The sequence below is a fragment of the Stegostoma tigrinum genome, chromosome 1 (assembly GCF_030684315.1).
Source record: "Stegostoma tigrinum isolate sSteTig4 chromosome 1, sSteTig4.hap1, whole genome shotgun sequence".
NCBI classification, from domain to species: domain Eukaryota; kingdom Metazoa; phylum Chordata; class Chondrichthyes; order Orectolobiformes; family Stegostomatidae; genus Stegostoma; species Stegostoma tigrinum.
The window spans coordinates 10,561,901-10,587,142 of record NC_081354.1 but is presented as its reverse complement, the minus strand read 5'-3'; the positions used below and the strand labels follow the sequence as shown (position 1 = coordinate 10,587,142).

Genomic DNA, 25,242 nt, shown 5'->3' with positions numbered 1-25,242 from the left:
CAGCATCATGGCCAATATTTATTATGAGGATTATCTGGCCATGTTCCTTCTGGCTGTCTGAAGGAGATTATATTACAATAATGACTACTGAGAATGTATTCAGTTGGATGTTAAATGCTTTGGGATGTCCTTGTCTGGGGTAAGGGCAGCATAATTTAAAACTCTATATAAGCCAAACTGACATCTCCTCATTGTATCTCATTATTCTCATTTTGTGTTGATTTCAAGGGTTGCATTACCTCTGGTTTCTCCTAGTCACCTCTTGTAATTTAGAAAGCAGTTTAGCAGAGTTTGCTTTTACCCTTGTAAGCAGAATTTTATCACTGGGTGGAACTAAATTTACTCCATTTGCTCTTTTTGTTACAAAATTGACCCAGTTGGTTGAAGAAATCAGTCATTGTTGTGCTGAGTCAGAAATCAGGGCAAAAATGAACCATTTTGCTGGACTACAATATTTTCTATGAAAGCATAAAATCGTAATAGCAAGAGTTGATGAATCCCTTGAGCCTGCTTTGCCTTTCTATAGAATCATGATTGATCTGATCTTGGCCTCAACTTCACTTTTCTGCTTGTTGCCAATGATCCCAGCCTCCCCAGCACCCATTCTAATATTGGGCTCAAATATTTTCTCAGACCCCTAGGCTAACCTCATACAATGAACATTGGGCCGGTTGTTAGGACAATGCAGAGACCTACGCCTGTTTAAGGACCTTATGCAGCCCCAAGAAAAGCAGGAGATGGGCATTGGGAAAACTAAGTTTCATTCTGTTGAATTTATTGTAGAGAGGCTGCTTGATCATAGCATCTGACATGGATTACTGCCAGCACAGCCTCCAGGAGAAAGGTACTTTTCGAGATGAGTGCAGTGCTAGTGGAGGTACAAGGCCTTTGACAAGATACCTCGTGGCAGACTGGTACAAAAGGTGAAGTCCTATGGTATCAGTGTGAGCTGGCTAGATGGTCCAGAACTGGCTTAATCATAGGAGACAGAGAGTGGTAGTGGAAGGATGCTTTTTAGAATGGAAGGTTGTGACTAATGGTGTTCCACAGGGATCAGTGCTGGGACCTCTGCTGTTTGTGGTCTACATTAATGATTTGGAGGAAAAGGTGGCTAGTCTAATCAGTACGTTTGCAGACAATACAAAGATTGGTGGTTGTGTGGATAGTGAGGAGATTGTCAGAGGATACAGCAGGACATAGATCAGTCGGAGGCTTGGGCAGAAAAACGGCAGCTGAAGCTTAATAAATACAAATGTGAGGTGATGCATTTTGGACCATCAAGTACCGGTAGAAATTATATGGTGAATGGCAGGACCCTTAGAAGTATTGATATGTAGAGAGATCTGGGTGTGCAGGTCCACAGATCACTGAAGGTGGCAGTGAAGGTAGAAAAGGTGGTAAAGAAGGGTCTATGGCATGCTTGCCTTCATTGGAAGGGCATTGAGTATAAGGATAGGCAAATTATGCTGCTGTTTTATAGAATTTTATTTTGGCCACACTTGAAATAATGCATACAATGCTGGTCACCACACAATCAGAAGGATGTGGATGCCTTGAGGAGGGTACAGAAAAGGTTTACCAGGATGTTGCCTGGTATGGGGGATTTTAGTTCTGAAGAAAGGTTGGATAGACTGGGTTTGTTTTCACTGGAATGCAAGAGGTTGAGGGGCGACCTGATAGAAGTTAATAAGATCATGAATGGCATGGCCAGAGCAGAAAGTAAGAGGCTTTTTCCCAGGGTGGGGGGGTCAATTAGTAGGTGACACAGGTTTAAGGTGCAGGGGGGAAAGTTTAAAAGAGATGTGCAAGGCAGGTTTTCACACAAATGGTGGTGAGTGCTTGGAACATATTGCCACAGGATGTGGTGGAAGCAGACATATTAGCATCATTCAAGAATCACCTGGATGAATGAATGAATGGGAGAGGAATAGAGGGATACTGATCCTGTAAGAGAAGATAGTTTGAGTATGGAAGGGCAAAAATGTGTCGACACAGGCTTGGAGGGCCCAAGGGCCTGTTCCTGCACTGAATTGTTCTTTGTTCTTTGTTTTTCCCAGTGGACAACAGGCTTACTCTCTCCTTAAGGGTCGCGACACTTCAAGCAGAAGGAAGGATAAAGCTAGAGAATCCTTCATGGTAATCTCAGCTGGTAAAGGAATTGATCCCACGCTGTCGGTGTTACTCTACATTGCAACCTAAACGTCCATCAATCTGAGCTAAATGGCACTGTGAAAACATGGTCATAGCAAGCTTCACTAAATCTGAATGAGCTACTCAACTTTTTTCCAAAGAAGGGTCTAGACCGAAATATCAGCTTTCCTGCTCTTCTGCTGCTGCTGGGACTGCTGTGTTCATCCAGCTCTACACCTTGGTTTATCCTATTCCTCTGTTCCTTCTAGTCTTTATGGTTATCTTTCTATTTTACTTTCAATACAGTTTGAAAAATAAGTCCATTAGTGATATGGCAAAGGAGCAAACTTACAGTAAAATCCTGACAATATATGTCTTCAATGTCATCATACTCATAGTCAAGGACATCCTGGAGTGATCTGTATTAACAGGAAAAGGCACATTAAGGTTTAGATCATTTGGGGGATTTTTTTGTATATTCTTTTGTAGAATATGGCAGGGTCAGAAATTGTTCTCATCCCTAATTAGCCTTGTATTGAGTGTCTTGCTAGGCTATTTCAGATGGCAGTCAACAGTCAACCCCATTGCGCTGGGTCAGAGTCACATGTAGGACCAGACCAGGTATGGATGCCAGATTTCCCCAGTGAGCAAATGGGTTATATTCAATGGTATCAGAGATAATGGGAACTGCAGATGCTGGAGAATCTGAGATAACAAAGTATGGAGCTGGATGAATACAGCAGGCCAAGCAGCATCTTAGGAGCACAAAAGCTGATGTTTCGGGCCTAGAGCCTTCAACGTCAGTTTTTGTGCTCTTAAGATGCTGCTTGGCCTGCTGTATTCATCGACCTCCACACTGTGTTAACTCTCATATTCAATGGTAGTCAGACCAGTCATCATTTCACTGTTACTGAATCTTAATATTGGATTTAATATTTGCATTTAAATTAAACCAACTGCCTTGGTAGGATTTAGACCCCATGTCACTGAGCATTAGACTGAGCTTCTAGGTTAATAGTCTAATAGACATCGGTATCTCTCCATATTGATGAATGTGTGAAGAAATGTTTAGAGTTCACTCACTTTCCCAGGGTTGGTGAAAGTTCCTTCAGATCATCCAATGTTGGTGGCACATTGAGCAGCTTTTTGTACAAAGCCAATGGGAAGTGAAAATTACAAATAAAACCATTGGATACAGCAAATTGGCAGAGAATTCCCACCAAATAAAATGCTTCATCCATTTCTGGTTCCTGTACCTATTGCAAGAAAAAGAGTGAAATTGTGATATTCTTCCTTGTAAAGTCTTCACACTACTTTTTAATAATATAATCAGGGTTTCAGTCGGGAAATTTTCTACCCATGTCTTCCCAGGGGAAAGCTTCATCTGCCAGCTAAGAGCTTTCTAAAATTCTGACCTTCAGTTTAGAAGTGTGAAGTGATTCATTTTGGAAGGTCGAATTTGAATGCAGAATACAGGGTTAATGGCAGGATTCTCTGCAGTGTGGAGGAACAGAGGAATCTTGCGGTGCACGTCCACAGATCCCTCAAAGTTGCTACCCAAGTTGATCTGGTTGCAAAGAAGGTGTATGGTGCATTGGTTTTCATTGGCAGGGGAATTGAGCTTAAGAGCCGTGAGGTTACGCTGCAGCTCTGTAAAACTCTGGTTAGACCATTCTTGGAATACTTGGAAAACCTGTGTTCAGTTCTGGTCACCTCATTATAGGAAAGATGTGGAAGCTTTAGAGAGGGTGCAGAGGAGATTTATTAGGATGCTGCCTGGACTGCAGGGCAGGTCTTAAGAGGAAAGGTTGAGGGAGCTAGGAATTTTTTCATTACAGCAAAGAAGGATGAGAGGTGACTTGATAGAGGCATACAAGATGATGAGAGGCATAGATAGAGTGGATAGTCAGAGACTTTTTTCCAGGGCAGAAATGACTATTACAAGGGAAGCATAATTTTAAGGCGGTTGGAGGAAGATATAGGGGAGATGTCAGAGGTAGGTTCTTTATACAGAGAGTGGTGGATGCATGGAGTATGCTGCCAGCAGTGGTAGTGGAATCAGATACTTTAGAGACTTTTAAGCAACTCTTGGATAAGTGCATGGAGAATAGAATGATCTTAGGTAGGATAATAGGTTGGCACAACGTCGTGAGCTGAAGGGCTTGTACTGTGCTGTACTGTTCTATGTTCTAGAATGTGCCACATTGATGCAATTTATTTTACAAGGCATTTTCTTTTGATAACAACACTGCTTTGTTTTGGCCCACAGCAGGAGCACATAGTAAACAGGATTACAGATTATGTTAGCAAGAAACAGGCTGTCATACTTCAGTAACCCTTCGAGGATCCATAAAATCATCTTTTTTTTAATAATATATCAACTTGGCCATCGTGAAGAAATATCCTATGGTCCCAATTTCAATATTAAGAATTATTTCACTACCTGGTTTTTCAAAACAATTTAATTCACTCATGGGCTGTGGGAATAACTGACTAGGCCAACACTTATTGCCCATCCTTAGTTGCCCTTGAGAAGGTGGTGGTGAGCTGCCTTCCTGATCCAGCACAATACCACTAGGGAGGGAATTCCTGGATTTTGAAGCAAAGACACTGAAGCCAAGGTGATTATTTCCAAGTCATTGCAACCAGTCATGGAAGCAGGAGACCTGATTGAGGGTCTTCTCTCCAATTTGTAGCACATTTCTGCTCAGGACATCTGCCTTCACATTATTCAGCATTCTCAACAATCTAATATTTAGCTAATAAGCCTGAACCCCTAGGAAAACAGAATTCCACTTGTTATATGTCACTGGAGCCACCCATCATGAGTGCAGTTTGGACATTTATAAAGCTAACGTCTCATTACATTTGTGGGTGCAGTAGTATCAACAGTTGAGAATGACATAGCAACTGAATTGCTATGGAGTGGTAGTTTTTAGACTTTACTATTAGTAACAATTATTTATTTAGAATAAATTATTAATTTATGGGCAGATTTGCTAAGGCTGGTAGGTATTTCTTGCCCATTCTTGGTCAACAAGGAAAGACTAAGATAGGATACTTGCAGTATAGGGACATCCTTAATTCTCAAATGGATAAATAAGAAATAAGGTGCCCAAAGTAGTAACAGGAAAAAATGTGAAAAGCAACATCCCTCTAACGAATGCTTTAAGTTTTACTAACTGCATGACATGAAGGCATTGTTTTCCATAGTGTAAATCAAACTCTTGTACGTTAAAATCCACTTATCCTACGTGTTAGACGTGCAATAAGAAGAACAGAAAGTACAGCTCCTGCATTTTTTTGGGATTTCCATTGCACACTTTTATCAGTCACACATTATAACAAGCCTTACCAACTTAGGGAACCAAAGTAGCTTAGAACATTTCTTGGGTTTGAATAGCCGTCCATTGCTGTACAGTTCTTGAGTAAAGAGGGTGAAGAACTCCTGAGATACCCCATGGCCATAACATGGTTCACCATTAAACCTGACCTGAAATGGCAAGAAGTTAATGCTAACACATTCCAAAATATTTGAGAGCTTTGTGTTTTGATATTCTTCAGTGTCTTTTTTCTTACTTCATACACCATTGTTCATTGAAATATATAATGTCACATTTCTTATGATTTACCAGCATACGAATAATCAAAAATGTGTTAGTATTATCTTATGATCTGAGTAATAACCATCCCATTAGATGGCATGGTTAAGAACTGATAAAAGTTGTCACACATTCAATGTGCTATTTGAATTCTTAAAGGATTGCTAATAGAGAATCAATTAAGTACAAGTTGATATAGCATATTATAAACTCCGGACTCCAAGATCAAAGGGATCTTCCAGCACACCCTAATCATGTGAGAAGTACAACAGAAGTTTTCTGAATGAGACTGGAACACTGACAAGCCAGTCAGACCTCTGCTTCCATTTTACATGGGTTCTTGCTTTGTGGACAGACCTTCATTCAGCTTCAAGCACCTGCATCAGAAGGTATTTGGTCATCAGATGTAGAAGCAGAAATAGGCTATTCAGCCTATTGAGTCTGCTCCAGCATCCAGTGAGACCATGGCTGATCTGATCATCCATAATGCCACCTCCCTGCGTTATCCCCCATAACCTATGATCCCCTCATTGATTAAAAATTGATCTGTAGCTGGTGGAGAAAGGATGGTGGTGCACTTGGGGCAGAATCCTTGCCCTGGACTGCAGAAAATCATCTCCCTGCAGCTGATCTAGCTCCTGGATTTCTCAAATTCCTACAAAATTTCCAAAAATACTGACCAAAAATAGATACTTTAAAATGCAGTCAGAATCAGACCTTTTAACCTCATGTGCAAAAGATATCAACTAATTCGTAAAGATAACAAGATGTAGAGCTGGGTGAACACAGCAGGCCAAGCAGCATCATAGGAACAGAAAAGCCGACGTTTTGGGCCTAGACCCTTTTTCTGAAGAAGGGTCTAGGCCCGAAACATCAGCTTTCCTGCTCCTATGATGCTGCTTGGCCTGCTATGTTCATCCAGCTCTACACCTTGTTATCTCAGATTCTCCAGCATCTGCAGTTCCTACTATCTCTGAACTAATTCATAAAAGCTACCTTAATGCTGAGTTGACAATTAGATTTGTAAAACTGCTTCTCAAGTTAAACTAAGATCACCACTTATTGAAAGGCACCAGTTCTGTACCTGAATTGTTGTAAAATAAGCAGCTGGTTGAGCCTTTAAGCCTTGCAGTGCGTCCTGAAAAATTGATGCCCTTGAAACCTGGAGCTGTAGTATTGGAAAGACCTGCTGAAACAAATTATTTTGCATTGAAGGAAAACATTCCAATTTGTAAATGTACAAAGGAACAGCCAGACACACACAAAAATTCCAAAACACAGTCTTGAAAGTAAAATATATCCAACTTAATTTTTGGCATCTGTTACCAAGTGGCTGATAGACAAATAACCAGCTGTTAACTGTTCACGATACACATCATGAAGAAACTTGAAATGAAAGTGAATTGATTTACTGCATGATTCATCCAAAAGGAGAAATTACCTACAAGATTACATGTTTTGGAGTTCGCACTTAAACATGAATCATGTCACACAAGAAAATGGTACTTTAAACAAAAGGGACATTTCACTTTAAAATAGTCACTGTGAAGTTATGTCCGACAGAACCACAAGCAGCTGTATAGTTCCTCTTGTCAGAGATACATGGCATTACATTGCCATAACATTCTACAATATCCTGTTCACTGTTTAAGTGGTGTGGCAACTGACAAAAAATTTCTCTTTCAGGTTTTGAAAGTACAGTTACTGTCAGCAAAGCATGCTTCTCTGAATTCTCCCTTGAGTCACGACAGCTCTGATGCTGAGAGATAATGGGAACTGCAGATGCTGGAAAATCCAAGATAACAAAGTGTGAAGCTGGATGAACACAGCAGTTGCTGCTGAGCAGCCCTGATGCTGTTGCTTTTCAAAGCGCATTTTCAACACCCTGGCTTACCATTTGGCCACTTTTGAGAAAACACTCAGAAACTTATCACCTGCAAACTGTTCATAAAGCTTTCCAGATGACAGGCCTTTATAACTAGTTCTATAAGACCATATGGCCCTAAGACACAGGAGCAGAATTAGGCCATTTGGCCCGTTGGTTTGCACTGCTGTTCAATCATGGATGATAAGTGTCTCAACCCCATTCTTCTCCCTTCTTCCATAACCCTTGTTCCCCTTACCAATCAAGAATCTACCTATCTCCATCTTAAATACACTCAATGACTTGGCCTCCACACCCCTGGGTGGTGATGAGTTCCACAGATTCATCACACTTGGGCTGAAGAAATTCCCTCTCATCCCAGTTCTAAAGGGTTGTCCTAAGCATGTGGTCTTGTGTCCAGGTCTCTCCTACTAGTGAAAACATCTTCTCCACTTCCACTCTATTCAGGCTACACAGTATTCCATAAGTTTCTATGAAATTCCCTGTTATCCTTCTAAACTCCATTGATTTCAGTCCCAGAGTCCTCAACCATCCCTCATATGACAAGCTGTTCATCCCCAGGATCATTCTTGTAAACCTCCTCCTGACCTCTTCCAAGGCTAGCATATCCTAGCATATCCTTCTTGAGACTCAAGGGCCAGAACTGCTCTCAATATTCTAACTGCAGTCTGATCAGAGCCTTATACAGTCTCAGTACTACATTTCTGCTCTTTTATTCTAGTGCTCTTGAAATGAATGCCAACATTGCACTGGCCTTCCTAACTGCCAGCTGAAACTGCTTGTTAGCCTTAAGAGAATCCTTAACTAGGACTCCCAAATCCCCTTGTGCTTTGGATTTATAAAGCCTCATGCCATTTGTAAAAGAGTCTGTGTCTCTATTCTTCCTTCCAAAGTGTGTAACCACATGTTCCCAGATTGTGTTACATCTGCCATTTCTTTGCCCATTCTCCTATCCTATGTGAGTCCTTCTGCAGCCTCCTCACTTCCTCAACACTACCCGCCCCTCTGCCCATTTTTGAGTCACCTGCAAACTTAGCAATAATGCTCTCAGTTCCTTCATCCAGTTCGTTAATGTATAACGTGAATAGTTGTAGCATCAGCACAAACCCCTGCAGAACTTCACCAGTCACTGGCTGTCTTCCTGAAAAAGACAACCTTATCCTTTCTTTCTGTTTTCTGCCAGTCAGGCAATCCTTTATTCCTGCCAGTTCATTGCCCCTAACACCATGGCTCTTATTTATTTCGCAGTCTCTTGTACAGCGCCTTGTCAAAGGCCTTCTGGAAATCTAAATAGATCATGTTCGCTGGCTCTCCATTGTCTAATTTGTTCATTACCTCCTCAAAGAATTTTAACAGATTTGTTAGATATAACCTCCTCTTAATGAAGCCATGCTGTCTCAGTCGTTTTTTACTATGCGCTTCCAAGCACTCTGCAATCTCATCCTTGATAATGGACGCTAATGTCTTACCAATGACTGATCAAGCTAACCAGACTATAGTTTCCTATGTTCTGTCACCCTCCCTTCTAAAACAGAGGTGTTTCACTGGCCATTTACCAGTCCTCTGTGAAACACCGTGACCTCAGTGATTCCTGAAAGATCACCACCAATGCCTCTACAATCTCCTCAGCCTGCTCCTTCGAACTCTAGGGTATAGTCCATCTGGTGTGGATGATTTCTCCATCTCAGATCTTTTCAACTTCCTCAGCATCTTCTCCTTAGTGTTAGCCATGGCATTCATCTCTTCCCTTTAACTTTCTTGAAGTTCTTGTATGCTATTGGTGGCTTCCACTATGAAAACACATGCAAAGTACCTGTTCAGTTCATCCACCCTTTTTTTCCCCATTACTACTTCTCCAGCCTGATTTTCCAATGCTCCACTGTTCAGTCTTGCCTCTCGCTTACCTTTCAGATATCTATAAAACCTCTTGCAATCTTCTTCATATTACTAGCAAGCTTTCTCTGATATTGCATTTTCTGCCCTCTTACTGCTTTTTAACTTATCCTCTGCTGTTTTTAAAGGCTTCCCGCTAAACTTCACCACAATGCTTTTTCTTTTGTTTTTATTATGTCCCTGATTTTCCTTGTTGGCCATGGTTGTCTCATCCTTAATGTTTATTCTTCCTTGAGATGAATTTCTGCTGAGCTTCCTGAATTACCCCCGGGAACCCCTGTCATTGCTGCTCTACTGTCTTCCCTGCTTGGCCCGCCTTCCAATCTGCTCAACTCTTCCCTCATGTCTTTGTAGTTAGCTTTGTAATTCGGTTACATCTGATTCCAGCTTCTCAAACCGAGAATTCAGTGAATTCTATCACTGCCTCCTAGGAGTTTCTCAATCTTAAGTTCCCTAATCAAGTCTGCCTCACTATACATCACCAAATCTAGAACTGCCTGTTCCCTTGTGGGCTGTATCACAAGCTGCTCCAAAAACAATCTCATAGACAGTCCATGAATTCCCTTTCTTGAGATTCCATACAAACCTGATTTTCTCCAACCACTTTCTTCTTCTCATCCTGACTACTGCCTATACATAACTCGCACCAGGGTCTTTTTCCCTTTGTGTTCCTCAACTTAACCCACACAGATGCTGCACCTTCTGAATCTATACCACTTCTTGCTACCAATTTCATTTCATTTGTTACTAACAAGGCAACCCCTACACTCTACTTCCCCACCCACTCACCTACTTTCCCTTTTGAAAGGATGTGTATCCTTGGATCCCCTTGCAGCCACATCTCTACAATACCCACAACATTGTACCTGCCAATTTCAATCTACACTACAAGCTCACTTGCCTTGTTTGTATACAGTGTGTATTTAAGTACAACACCCTCAGTCCTGCGTTGACTTCCCCATTCTCATAATTGTCGCCATACATTCTGTGCTTGAAGTTAGATTCCTGACCCTTTCCTTACTGTCTATGCTATTACTTGTTTGGATTCTGTAATAACCTCTGCTGATCTCTCCCCACCTTTGACTTTTTCCCTAATTTTCCATGCAACTGAAGCAAACCGTGCCCGACCCCTATCTTCTCTTACAATCCCCACCTACCCACAGATCTACAGCCCTAGTTATGTGATTTGCCAGGACTCTGATCCTACCATGACTCAGTTGGAGTCCATTCCATTGGAACAGCTCCCTCCTTCCCCAGTATTGGTGCCAATATCCCATGAATCCAAACTCATTTTTCCCACAGCAATCTTTGAGCCACGCATTTACATCTTTAATCTTGTAGACTCTGTTATCAATTTGCTCCTGGCTCAGGTAGTAATCCTAAGATCATTATGTTTTTGGTTCTGCTTTTCAACTTAGCCCCTAGCTGCTCATATTCCCACAGCAGAACCTCTTTCTGCTTTCCACCCGTATCATTGGTACCTATGTGGATCACAACAACTGGATCTTTTCCCTCCCACCCCAAATCCCTCTACATCCCTGATATGATGTCCTGAACCTGGGTATGAAGCAGGTAACACAGCCTTCGGGACTCTGAATCCTGGCCACAGAGAGTTCACACATTACCTCCAAGAACTCCTGTCACTTTTTCTGCTAAACAGAGAAATGGACCTCGTCCTGAGGATAACATTTTTCTTCACAAAGAATTTTCTATATTCCTTTTTCTATCTCCATGTGCATGTTTTCCTTTTGTGTTCACATTTGTGTGCTGGTCGCCTTCACACTCCAGCTCATCAATTTATAGCTCTCCTTGTGTTTGCCAGCTGTACTCCTTCTTTTATAACTTCTCTCTTTTTATGTCTACCTGAGGTGGCAGTTTGGTGGGCCCTGAAGAAACAATACATCAGCAACTCCCAGTACCTTAGCCACAGACCCTGCAATACTCTGAAGATATCAGTAGTTGGGGGAACCACCAAAATTGATCAATCCTCATGCAGATAAGGAAAACGTAGTGAACAGACTGAGCTTCCCTACTACAACTTGTAACACTATCTTGAAGAAGATGTTAAAACATGCTTCAGTTCATAACATTACTTACAATTACTCAATTATCAGCATACACGTTACAAAGCACAATATAGGGGGAGATCTTATAGAAACATATAAGATTATGAAGGGAATAGATAAGGTGGAGGCAGGGAGGTTGTTTCCGCTAGCAGGGGAAACTAGGACTAAAGGGCATTGCCTCAAAATAAAGGGAAGCAGATGTAGGACTGAGGTCAGGAGGAACTTCTTCAACCAAAGGTTTGTGAATCTGCGGAACTCCCTGCCTAGTGAAGTGGTTGAAGCTACCATGCTGAACGTTTTTAAGGCGAAGCTAGATAAATTTTTGAACAGTAAAGAAATTAAGGGTTATGGTGATTGGGTGGGTAAGTGGAGTTGAGTCTCAAAAAGATCAGCCATGATCTTATTAAATGGCAGGGCAGGCTCAAGGGGCCAGATGGCCTACTCCTGCTCCTAGTTCTTATGTTCTTAATACGTACTTTATTTTGAAGTATTCTGCATTCCAGATTCAATAATGCAAGTTTTGTTTCCAAATCAAAGATGCATGGATATGGCTTTAATTGCTGTGCAACCTATGGAAAAAACACAAATACTGTATGTTCACAAAACACAATTACATATATTTATATATTCTTCCTAAAGTAACAAATGATTCCTAATCGAAATACACCCTCCACAACTTAAGAGTATTCCTTTAATGTTGTCTTATTGCTCCAGATCACCACTTATTTATGAATGTGGAACAATGCAAATATCTGATCTCCACAAAGATCTCTCCCTGAAGAACTGACAGATAGCAATTCCTCCAAAGTAAAATTGGGGAATCTATCGTGGCAAGGTGAAAAAAAAACTTTAATTCTAAGCATTAGTTTATACAGTGCCCAAAATTCCTCAAGATAGTGTAGAAATACATCAGAAGTTCGGAGAACCATTATAACCAAATTTACTTGAAATACTAAGTACAGGGATCTTCAGTTTTTTTAAAAAAATTCCATTTTGAGCAATCAAGAAGATACTTGGTAAATGGGATCTGTTGAGATTTCAAGTTACAGCTGTGAAAATATTAAGTTGCTGAACCTAAACAAATGGGAGAATCAGGCACAAACTCAGAAAGAGGGGAGATTCAAATGGTCAGTGCTACAGATGTCAGGATCACTCTCAACAGTCCCTCACTTTAACTTTGGTATATCTTGAAGTTTGATCAACTGGTGAAGCTAGCTGCTTTATGGTGTTACAATGCAGGAGCAATAAGAAGGGTGTTCACCACAAACCATCAAAGACATTATGTGTACCACACAATTGAGAATTGTGTATATGGTAAGATGTTAGTCATGTCAGTTAAATGTCCAAAAAACCAATAGATCCTGATTAGGCAGCACAGTGGTTAGCACTGCTGCGTCACAGCACCAGGGACCCAGGTTCGATTTCACCCTTGAGTGACTGTATGTGTGGAGATTGCATATTCTCTCTGTGCCTCTGTTGGTTTCATTCGGATGCTCCAGTTTCCTCCCACAGTCCAAAGATGTGAAGGCTAGTGGATTGGCCATACTGAAAATTGCCCCTAGTTTTAATTAGGTGGATTATAGGGTGATGTGTCTGTTTGGGATGCTCTGAGAGTCCTAATGGACTTGTTGGGCCGAAGGACCTGTTTCCACACTGTAGGGTTTCTATGATTCCATACTGAACAGCTTGTACCTTCAGCTGTTTACAACAAGCAAGGTACCAAACAAACCCAACAGCCTGTGCTTGCAAAACTTGCAACATAATGTCTAACATTAGATATGCTTCTGCAATTGGAAAATATTTGCTGAATAACCCTGAATGGGTGAATAAGTACATGACAACATATTTAGGATTATCTCCTGGGCGCACAGTGTAGTGTACTTGTGTGTACTGGAAGCTACACTGTTCGGTTAACAAGACCTTGCTCTTTGCGAACAGAAACAAGTTGTGCCTCTTTCAATCAAACATGTGACAGCTACCCAATGGTTAATTTCTCAGGCAATGCACTGACTCATAAAAATAAGCTATCTTGTTTTAAAATGTAACAAAACTGGCCATAAACTGTCAATCTGCATTAATGGGTACATACTCTGTGGCAACTGCTCCACAAATCACTGTCTACTTGCCTACCAATCAGCACTCTCTGCTACAGAGATAGTAGGAACTGCTGATGCTGGAGAATCTGAGACAACAAGGTGTACAGTTGGATGAACTCTACCGACTCACACGGCTCCCTGGAGTACTCCTCTCACTCACCTTCCTGCAAAAAGGCCACCCACTATTCCCAATTCCTTCACCTCCGCTGCATCTGCTCCAGAGATGAGGCATTCCACTCCCAGACATCCCAGATATCCTTGTTTTTCAAGGGCCGCAACTTCTCCACCCAGTGGTCGAGAACACCGTAGACCGTGTCTCTCACATTTCCCACAAGTCATCCTTCACATCCCTTCCCCGCAATAACTGCCAAAACTGAATCCCCCCTCGTCCTCAAGTACCACCCCACCTAACTCCAGATCATCATCCTTCGACACTTCCGTCATCTGCAATCTGACTCCACTACCAAAGACACTTTTCCCTCCCCACCCTTATCTGCTTTCCGGAGCTACCACTCTTTTCGTGACTCCCTTGTCCACTCCACACTCCCCACTAGCCTCACCCCACCCGGCACTTTTCCCTGCAACCACAGGAAGTGCTACACCTGCCCCTCCACCTCGCCCCCACACCCATCCCACGTCCTAAGAAGACTTTCCACATCAAACAGATGTTCACCTGCACATCTGCTAATCTGGTACACTGTATCCGCTGTTCCCGTTGTGGCCTCCTCTACATAGGGGAAACCATGTGGAGGCTTGGGGAATGCTTTGTGGAACACTTAAGTTCGTTTCGCACCAAACAACTGCACCTCCCAGGTGCGAACCATTTCAACACCCCCTCTGACTCCTTGGACGACATGTCCATCCTGGGCCTCCTGCAGTGCCACAACGATGCCACCCAAAGGTTGCAGGAGCAACATCTCATATTTTGCTTGGGAACCCTGCAGCCCAATGGTATCAATGTGGATTTCACAAACTTCGAAATCTCCCCTCCCCTGACCACATCCCAAACCCAGCCCAGCTCATACCCACCTCCCTAACCTGTCCTCCCACCTATCCACTCCTCCCACCTCAAGCCCCACCTCCATCTCCTTCTGACTAGCCTCATCCCGCCTCCTTGATCTGTCCGTCCTCCCGGGACCGATCTAACCACTCCCTAACTCCCCATCTACACTCACCCTTACTGGCTTCAACCCGCCTCCTTGACCTGTCTGTCTCCTCTCCACCTATCTTCTCCTTTATCCATCTTTTATTCGCCTCCCCCCTTTCTCCCTATTTATTTTAGAATCTTCCTTCCTCTCCCCTATTTGTGAAGAAGGGTCTAGACCCAAAACATCAGCTTTCCTACTCCTCTGCTGCTGCGTGGCCTGCTGTGAACATGCAGCTCTATACATGTTGTCTCAGTACTCTCTGTTCATGTAATGTAAATGTTAGCTTTCCCCTTGAATGTGCATTCTTGTGAAATGTTCCGATGAGTGCAAGATGAAAAGCTTCACAGGAAGTGTCTATTTTCAACAACATTAAAGATGACTCAGTGAGGGACAGATGACACTCCCAAAAGTCTACTGATACATTCAGAATCAGATTAATCATTTAAGGGTTAAGAGTTGAGAGCTGTTCTTGTTTTACAGTGCCTGGTACATTTCTGAGCTGTCAGAATATATAGACTGGTACAATTCATCCAGGGCTTGCCATTGGGAAATGTGGGTGGGATAGTATGTTGGAGTCATCCTTCTTTGATGTTGCAATCGGTTGTCATTTTCAACCTATTTCAATAGAATACCAACGGGGAAACTTGTGATCACCTGCTATAATCCTACTGTGAATGCGACGGAAAGGGTTGGTGGTGAACAGAGAACTGTAGTCATTTTTAGTGCAGAAGTATATCATTTAGCCAATCGACTCAATGCCGACTTTCCACGGAGAAATCCAAAAATTTTCATTCTCTCATACTTTCCCCATGGCCCTGCAAGTTTATTTTCAAGTTCCCATCCAATTTCCATTTGAAATCTTTGAGTGTTTCTGATTTCACCATCCTCAAAGGGAAATATTTCAGATCAGTATTACTAATCAAGGGAAGAATTGTTCCTTAGGAGCACAAAAGCTGACTTTTCGGGCCTGGAAGGGTCTAGGCCTGAAATGTCAGCTTTTGTGCTCCATGATGCTTCTTGGCCTGCTGTGTACATCCAGCCCCACACTTTGTTATCTTGGATTCTCCAGCATCTGCAGTTCCTATTATCTCTGAAGAATTGTTCCTCACATTTTCTCTGCATCATTCACTTGAAATCTTAAATCTGTGTCTCCAGCACTTGTACTATCAACTAATGGGAGTCACTTTTCTTTGTTTGCCTTATCTTTTTTTAATTCATTAATGGGATGGGGGCATTGCTAGGCAGTCACCATTTATTGTCCATCCCTAATTGCCCAGAGGACAGTTCAGAGTCAACCACATTGCTGTGAGACTGGAGTCACATGTAGGCCAGACAAGGTAAGGATGGCAGTTTCCTTCCCTGAAGAACATTAGTGAACCAGATGAGTTTTTTGGCAATGGATTCACAGTCATCATTAGGCTCTTAGTTCCAGGCTTCTTTTTTTTTAATTCAAACTCCTCATTTGCTGAGGTGAGGTGAGATTTGAACCCAGGTCCTCAGAATATTATCTGGGTGTCTAGATTAACAGTACAGCGATAATACCACTAGGCCATTGCCTCCCCCTGCTTTATGCAATGGAGGAGAAAATGATAAAACAGAATGATCAAAATTCACCGCTCACCATGCGAAGTGCTGTGAAGTAGGACTGAGGGTGAATTTGTGGAACATTAAAGCCATTCATTAACTGTAAAGAAAACATAAAACAAACATCAGTGATTATATCTTTATAGGGTGTCTCATCCTTCTTGGCCTCATCATCTTCTTTCTGCCATCTCACATTCCACTGTATCTCTGCTATTGCTCATGCTCTACCACTCTCACCCTTGCCGGCAATATCTTACTCACTCACTCACTCTCACCCAGTCCAATTCAAAAATAATAAATATAATGGCAATGAATAATAATAAATAAATAGCAGCAGCTGAACTGGGGGCAGATGTTCACAGGTAAGAGATGGTTGGAAAATGGGAAGCATTCAAAAATGAACTAACGACAGCCCAGAGACAGTAGGTTCCTGTTAGGGTGAACAGCAAGGCTGGTAGGTGTAGGAAATTTTGGATGACTAGACAAATTGTGGTTTTGGTTAAGAATAAGAAGGAATCATATGTCAGGTAGAGACAGTAGAGATCAAAGGAATCCCTAGAAGACTATAAAGGCAGGAGGGGTATACTTAAAGTGGAAATCAGGAGGGCAAAAAGGGCACCTGAGATAGCTTTGGCAAATAGGATTAAGGAGATTCAAAGGGATTCTACAGATACATTAAGGACAAAAGGGTAACTAGGGAGAGAACAGGGCCTCTTAATGTTCAGTAAGGCCGCCTTTGTGTGGAACTGCAGGAGATGGGGGAGATAATAAATGAATATTTTGCAACAGTGTTTGCTGTGGAAAAGGATGTGTAAGATAGAGAATGCAAGCAAATAAAGAGTGACATCTTGAAAAATGTCCATATTACAGAGGAGGAGGTGCTAGGTGTCTTAAAATGCACAAATTGGATAAATCCCCAGAACTAGTTATTTGGATACATAACAGGCTTAAAGATAGAAGACAGATGGTGGTGATGGAGGGTTGCTTTTCTGGCTGGAGATCTGTGACCAGCGGGGTGCCACAAAGATTGGTGCTGTGTCCACTGCTTTTTGTCATTTATATAAATGACTTGGATGTGAACCTAGGAGGTATGGTTAGTAAGATTGCAGACAACACCAAAATTGGAGATGCAGTGAACAGCGAAGAAGCTTACCTAAGAGTACAATGGGAAATTGATCAAATGGACCAATGGACCGAGGAGTGGCAGATGGAGTTTAATTTAGATAAATGTGAGGTGCTGCATTTTGGAAAGGCAAATCAGGGCAGGAGCTATATACCTAATGGTAAATCCTGGATAGTGTTGATGAACATAGAGACCTTGGACTGCAGGTTTATAGTTCCTTGCAGGTAGATAGGATAGTGAAGAAGGCAGTTCGTATGCTTGCCTTTATTGGTCAGTGCATTGAGTATCAGAGTTGGGAGGTCATGTTGTATTGATACAGGACATTAGTCAGGCCACTATTGGAATACTGCATGCAATTCTGATCTCCCTAAGAAACTTGGGAAACTTGAAAGGGTTCAGAAAACATTTACAGGGATGTTGTCAGGGTTGGAGTGTTTGATCTACAAGAGAGGCTGAATAGACGGGCTATTTTCCCTGGACCGTCGGAGACTCAGGGGTTAACTTTTATGGATTTATAAAATCATGAAGGGCATGGATAGGGCAAATAGACAAGGTCTTTTCCCTGGTGTTGGGGAGTCCAAAACTAGAGGGTATAGGTTTAAGGTGAGAGGGGAAAGATTTAAAAGGGGCCTAAGGGGCAACTTTTTCACGCGGAGGGTTCTGCATGTATGGAATGAGCTGCCAGATGAAGTGGTGGAGGCTGGAACAATTACAACATTTAAAAGGCATCAGGATGGGTATATGAATAAGAAGGGTTTAGAGGTGTATGGGCCAAATGCTGGCAAATGGGACTAGATTTATTAAGGATATCTGGTCAGCATGGATAAGTTGGACTGAACAGTCTGCTTCTGTGCTGTAAATCACTATTCACTTCATATTATTTCATTTACATAATATAGACCTCGTTAATGATAATTTGAGAATTGGCAGGAAATAACCTGGCAGCCTTTACCTAAAAACAGTAAAATAAAAATAAGGAAGAGTGAGAATTAATTAACAAACATTTCACTATGACATAAACAAATTCTAAGTCAAATCCAGAGCTTTGAAGTAAAAGAATGGGCTGAGGCGCAATGTGGAGGTGGAGGAGAACAAACCAACGAGAGGATGGACTGGGGAGACAGTTCGTTATTAGATCCATGAAGGGCAGGGAAGAATGGGCTTTGGCAGTTCTCTCTTTACCTCACTTCCAAATCTTTTCTAAGACACGTATGCGGACTCTTTTAAATGAACCTTACTCTCTAGCATATGCGTCAGCATTTCTCTACAGCTTATCACATATGCCCCTTGGTGCTAACAAATGCAGCAATATCAAGGCATAGATAGAGTGGATAGTCAGAGACTTTTTCCCAGGGTGGAAATGACTACTATGAGGGGGCATAATTTTAAGGTGAGTGGAGGAAGGTATAGGGGAGATGTCAGAGGTAGGTTCTTCACACAGAGAGAGGTGGGCGTGTGGAATGCACTGCCGGCGGCGGTAGTGGAGTCAGATACTTTAGAGGCTTTTAAGCGACTCTTGGGTAGACACATGGAGGATACTAAAATGTAGGTTATGTAGAGTAGCTTGATCTTAGTAGGACAATAGGTTGGCACAACACTGTGGGCCAAAGGACCTGTACTGGGCTGTACTGTTCCATGCTCTTACATATATCAGTGTTGTTGGAGTTTGCGCTGTGTGAGCTGAAATAAAACTCTGATGAGTAAATTATATGACTGGACTCTGTCCAACCAGCCTTTAATCTCTGGCATTTAATGCTCTCTGTTCTTTCATACAACAGAGGACTGCAGCTGCATCCACTGTGTTCATTAGATACAGGATTTAGCATATTCACCCCATTCAAAATGGCAGCCAAGGCCCAAATTCACATGTCCTGCCTCTAAATCCAACATGCATGCACACTCTAACACTGATGCATTCATTCCTTTATCATGAGGGATGGAAACAGGGCTAGGAGATCACACACACATGTGTTTCCTGAAGGCAGTGGCACATCTAAAAGTCCAGATGCTTCTACATAGAGTCATAGAACTCTACGGCATACAAACAGAACCTTCGGTCCAACTCGTTCATGCTGATCAGATATCCTGAATTAATCTAGTCTTATTTACCGCTTAGAGCTGATTTTGTTTGAGCAAGTCTTAGAAACAACTTGTGGGCTTTAGAAGTTCTAGGAAAAGGTCTAAACCTGCCAGCAGGCTTTGAAGTAGTCAGATAATCCTTTTGGAAAATGTACTTTATTCTAAACAAGTTTCACAGTCTGCAAGATAATCAAACACAGATGTGTGGCTGGGAACAGAGTGAAATGGTAGGGCCTGTGGCCTTGGAATATTGCTTGTCATTCATGTCCTCATGGTCTTGGTAGATATGATGTGGAGGTGCAGGTGTTGGACTGGAGTCGACAAGGTCAGGAGTCACACGACACCAGGCTATAGTCCAACAGGTTTATTTGGAATCACAAGCCTTTGTAGCACTGCTCACTCATCAGGCAAAGTTCTTAGAAGGTAGCTAAGGGGTTATAAAATGAAGCTCATCTTTGACAAAGAAACCATGGAGGAAATAAGAATTAATTTATGCACCAATGTACAATGGATAGGTGGCAGAGCAGATTCATTTGCAGCTTTGAAAGAGAATTGGTTAAATATTTAGAAAGAAGAAACTGGTGGATCAAAGAACAGGGGAGAGTCTGCTTAAATATAATGACTCTTTCAATGGACTTGCACAGGCACGAGGGGATGAATATGTTCCTTCTGACCTGTAAAGTTCTCTGATTTTATCTTTCGTCGTAACTTTTGTATCAAACAATCACTCATAAGATTGGCTTAATAAAATGTGAAGCATCCTTTAATATTTCTGTTAGAAGTGTCTAAAAACACTAATGAGTAACAATATATTCGACAGCTTATAACCACATACACAACGTCTACAAAACCTCTCCTTTGATATTTTTATTACAATTTTGCATTGAATTTTTCCATGTTTTCTACAAATCACATTTAGAATGGAAACCACTCACATTGTAATTACACGTGACTGCCAGAGGTGGCGCCTCCGTGCTACTATCTCCACAGCCCATGCTGTAAATTAGAACCTCTGCTCCAGGCACCCTTCCTTCTGAAATTGCGACCAATTTTGAAAGACTCTCATTGAATGCAAAATCATACACAGCATTCAAAAACCAACCCAAACCTATTTTCCAGTTCTTTCCAGCTCCACTGAAATTACAGAAGGAAAATGGCATAGGAGATCCACCCCTTAACATGAATGCTAGAAAAAAGTAATTTCTTCAGGAAAGTTATGTGGGGATGAAAGGTTGAAGCTGAAATGTGACCAAGGGCTGGAAGCTGATGAGCATTTGAAGATTGATTCAGAAACTAGGAATTTTGTGAAAGATCACTTTATAGAGGAGGAAATTTTGGAGGAATTCTCCAGATCGTTCATTGTAACTTTGGAAAAGCTACATAGAACATAGAACATAGAACATAGAACAGTACAGCACAGAACAGGCCCTTCAGCCCACAATGTTGTGCTGACCATTGATCCTCATGTACTACTTAACTCAGGTTTTCACAAAAGTCCAACTGGTTAATCCCTTGAAGTTCAAGGTGAGAGGGAGGAGAACATGGCGTAAAGGCTGTTGACTAAGCAGTGTCCCAAGCACTTTGGACTGAAAAGGAGTTGAGTGGCTAATGTCAGTGAGGGATCAGCTCCCAAAGCAGACATCTCTGGAAAGAGTTGAAGCAATCATTGTAAAGAAATCGCTAACTATATTAGAAGTTTAAGAATCTCAGGAAGAGACATCAACTAATGAAAAAGACATCAATTGAAAGCAGAAGTTTGCTGGAAAGAAACCAAGTACTGCTGTGCCCACTGACAAGGAACTTTAAAGTGGAAACAGTGTAGCTCTTTGGTAAATGTTGACTATCTGTAGGATTATTGTTGAGTGTAAAAGAATTAATCTTTATTTCTGATATTTGTAATAAGATCATTTCAAATACTTGGTATGGTATAAAATAGTTTGTGCTTGCCCCTTGTAATGAACTTGTTAGAAAGTATTTTGGCTGCCTGTTGTGAATGTGCTCAGTTACTGACCACCACATTAAACAAGCAAAAGTAAAACGTTTGATATGTTAGGCTATTTGATTTTGTTAAGCCACATTTCGTTCTGGGATCTGACTAGTTCAGTATTACCATAAGTTGAACTCGTAACACTTGCGAAAGCAAAGAATACGGTTGAGAGTCTAGGAGGTCTTCAGAAATTGCCCTGAAGAAATTTCAGTGTCAAATCTTGATCTGCAGTTTCCTATTACAAGAATGTGAACATGCAGCATTCCAACTACAAATACAAATGTGCAGTGTCTGACAAAGTGTGGCACAGCAAGTAAGTTAATGTGGATACAAAGTGAATGGTATAATACTATTTGTTTATAAATTTATAGCCTCCCTTGGAGTTGCTGTCTAAGTTGAGGGTGTACTTTATTTCATAATAATGAAGGTACTTGCGAGTAATCAAGTTTAATTTTTATTTGATAGGCTTTTTGGTTCTTTAGGGACCAATCCCACAGCTAAATCAATAACATTAAGCACAAGTACGTGTTCTTACTTGCATGAGGACATTTACTTTGTCTTGAACTTGTCGCACTACTTTGTGAGTTGGGAGTACAAAGTGAAATGATTCTCCAGGTTTGGTAATTGAAATACTGACTTGGAGAAGGATTTCATCCTTTATTCAGTTTGTGGTTTGGACCCTATCATGCTCGAGGTTAGCTGATTTAAACATTGACAGCCTGTGTAAAACCTCTCTGCAATCCACGAGTAGTCTTGGAGGATATTAAACTGGAATGTGACAACAGATAAATGTCTAGTGGAGAGACTGAGAACTAATGCAGCTGGATATAAAACTCTTGGTGCTGTTTTAAAGAAGCAGAACATAAAGTAAACAAGCAGCAAACTTTTAAGGAATTGAATCTGCATGCATACATTGACAGAGATATAGTGCTGAAAGTACCGTCTAGTTTGAGACCGGTGACCTACCAGTAATGTATGCATATTCTGAAGGGAGGTGGCTGTGGCAGCAAATACAGCTAAGTGATAGATTGTGACGCTGCAAATTGTTTTAATCAATGGGTTTCCTCCGGGTGCTCCGGTTTCCTCCCACAGTCCAAAGATGTGCAGGCTAGGTGGATTGGCCATGCTAAATTGCCCGTAGTGTTCAGTGGTGTGTGTGTTTTAGGGGAGGGGTCTGGGTGGCAGGCTTCAAGGGGGTTGTGGACTTGTTGGGCTGAAGGGCCTGTTTCCACACTGCAGGGAATCTAATCCAATCTTAAAAAAAAACAGAGCGCTGGAATCAGTCAGCTCATCCACTTACTGGATTATTCGTCCACTTACTGTTAAAGAGTCCTTCAACACCTTCATGACAGGAATGTAGAAATTTCCTTCAAGAATCTTTACATCTCTGTTCAAGTTTACCTGCCGGAAAATAATTAACCATAGATTAATAATTCAAGATTTAGTACACAAATAATTTAAGACATACTATGGGGAAGTGGAGGGTACTTGAGAGGAATGCATAACTTTGGACCAATTGCTCCAAAAGCTCTCTAACACAATCTTTTCCTCTTAAATGTTTGGGTTTCCAGTATAGACGGACCCATCATTATTGAATCACACAAAACTGTAAGTGAACGCAGATGCTGCTTGGCCTGCTGCGTTCATCCAGCTTCACACTTTGTTATCTTGTAAGTGAACGCAGGCTGCCTTAAAGAAGGGATGTTTTGATCACAGTCAAGATATTGTCCCATGAAAGACAAAGGCAGTGAAAACAAATCCAGAGCACCCAAGATGACAAATGGAATGGAGAATAAGATGAGGAAGCAAGAATATTTTGCTTCTATCTTTAGCAAGAGAGAAAATGATACACAAGTTGAGGGAAACAGGAGGAAGTTCAGACACATAAAGGGTTTAAAATTGGTAAAGAGGAACCATACAATAGGTTGTCTGTACGTAAAAAGCCCAGAAATTACAGGCCAGCCCACTTATCTTGGGTGTGGAGTGAGCTTTAAGAAACGATAATTTGGGACAAAATAAGTAGTCATTTGAGCAAATATTTGTTAATTTAGAGAAGACAACACAGATATATTATGGAGAAATCATGTTTAACTAAGCTATTAGAGGTTTTTGATGATAATACAGAGACTGGCAATGAATCATAGAATCCCTACAGTGTGGAAACAGGCCATTTGGCCCATTGAATCTACACTGACCCTCCAAACAGCATCCCACACAGACATAACCCCCTAACCTATCCCTGTGACCCTGCACTTCCCAGGGTTAATCCACCTAACCTGCGCATTGCTGGATACTGTGGGCAATATATCATAGTGAAGCCACCAAATGAGAGCAATAATTTCCACCCTTGGCCAGTCTCTTTCACATGAGCCCATTACACACCAGTATTTCTCCCTCCCTCAGTCACCTACCATGGCCTGTGCAGCAACTGTCAATTATAGCCTGGCATGGAAGAACAGCCCTCAAAGAGGAGAAAACAGCAGTCACTCGCTCCAAAGTCAGCAAGAATTGCATTTCACTTGCTGTATACCTCTTTAAATGCAGTAGGGAATCTTGAGGCGCAAGTTGCTCATTTGTGGAAGAGGACACGATTGGAAATGCGAACTTATTTGTGGTGAGCTGGTCTTTTAATGATCATGGAAGTGACCGCATGTAGATGTATGCAAAAAGCAATTCTCATTGCCTATTATAGGACAGTTCCAACGCCTTTAAAGTTCCGAGAATTTAGTTGCAAATTTCCATCCTGTTGTTGGGAGCCTGATTCTTAGTCTCTCGCACTATTCAGTTTCACTGGCCTCTTGTTTCCCATTCCTGGGAGCATCACAAGATTCTAGCCACCACATAAGCAGACTGTAAACGGTTGTCTGTGATTTCGCAATCTCAGTAGTTTTAAAAAGTCACAATTTTAACTTAGGTTAATATTAGGAAGAGTCTGGGTCAAATGTTACTTTAACCTACCATTGACATCAGTGTAGAGTAAACTTAGGTGTGTTGCAAAATGGGTGTCCAAGTTGAACTCATCCAATCACTTTTAGGTTAATTTTGAGACTGCAATATTGCATGATGGAATCTACATTTCAGTGTTGTCATGTTGCCTTCTAAACTATTTTGAATTCTCAATGCTCCTCCACATCAAGTAAAATATTGATTCCAGAGCTGAGGAATTTGTCTTTTGAAGAAAGATTGGGCAGTTTAGGCCAATACTCTCTGGAGTTGAGAAGAATGAGAGGAAATTTACTTGAGGAGTATAAGATGTTAAAGGGGATTGATAAAGAAGGAATAGAAAAGATGTAGGGCAATCAAAAGGAGATATAGTAGTTCTGGGATAAAGGGTGGCAAATTTGAAACAGAGATGAGGAGAAATTACTTCTCTCAAAGGGTCATGAATCTGTAGAATTCATTATCTCAGAGTGCAGTGGATGCTGGGATATTGAGTAAATTTAAGGAGGAGATAAACAGATTTTTAATTAGTAATGTGTTGAAGGGTGAGAGAAAGCAGTCAAGAACGTGGAGTTGAGACGGAGATGAGGTCAGCTGCAATTGTACTAAATTGCTGAGCGGAATCAAGGGCTGAACGATCACATCCTGCTCCTAGTTCTTATGTTCTTAAAACATCTGCACAGAAGAAAACACATGGAAGAAAATAAGC

General features: G+C 41.5%; 1 protein-coding gene across 1 annotated transcript in view; it reads right to left on the bottom strand.

The window, feature by feature from the left end:
• Positions 1-25,242, bottom strand: part of LOC125454164 (probable E3 ubiquitin-protein ligase HERC3) — a 58,365-nt gene that overhangs the window by 10,623 nt on the left and 22,500 nt on the right. Inside the window, exons 14-20 of the mRNA XM_059651127.1 lie at positions 22,914-22,994; positions 16,442-16,504; positions 12,053-12,145; positions 6,817-6,921; positions 5,486-5,623; positions 3,214-3,386; positions 2,483-2,549 (exon numbers count right to left, since the gene is read on the bottom strand). Coding sequence (XP_059507110.1) covers positions 2,483-2,549; positions 3,214-3,386; positions 5,486-5,623; positions 6,817-6,921; positions 12,053-12,145; positions 16,442-16,504; positions 22,914-22,994 — 720 coding nt within the window. The remainder of the gene's footprint in view (positions 1-2,482; positions 2,550-3,213; positions 3,387-5,485; positions 5,624-6,816; positions 6,922-12,052; positions 12,146-16,441; positions 16,505-22,913; positions 22,995-25,242) is intronic.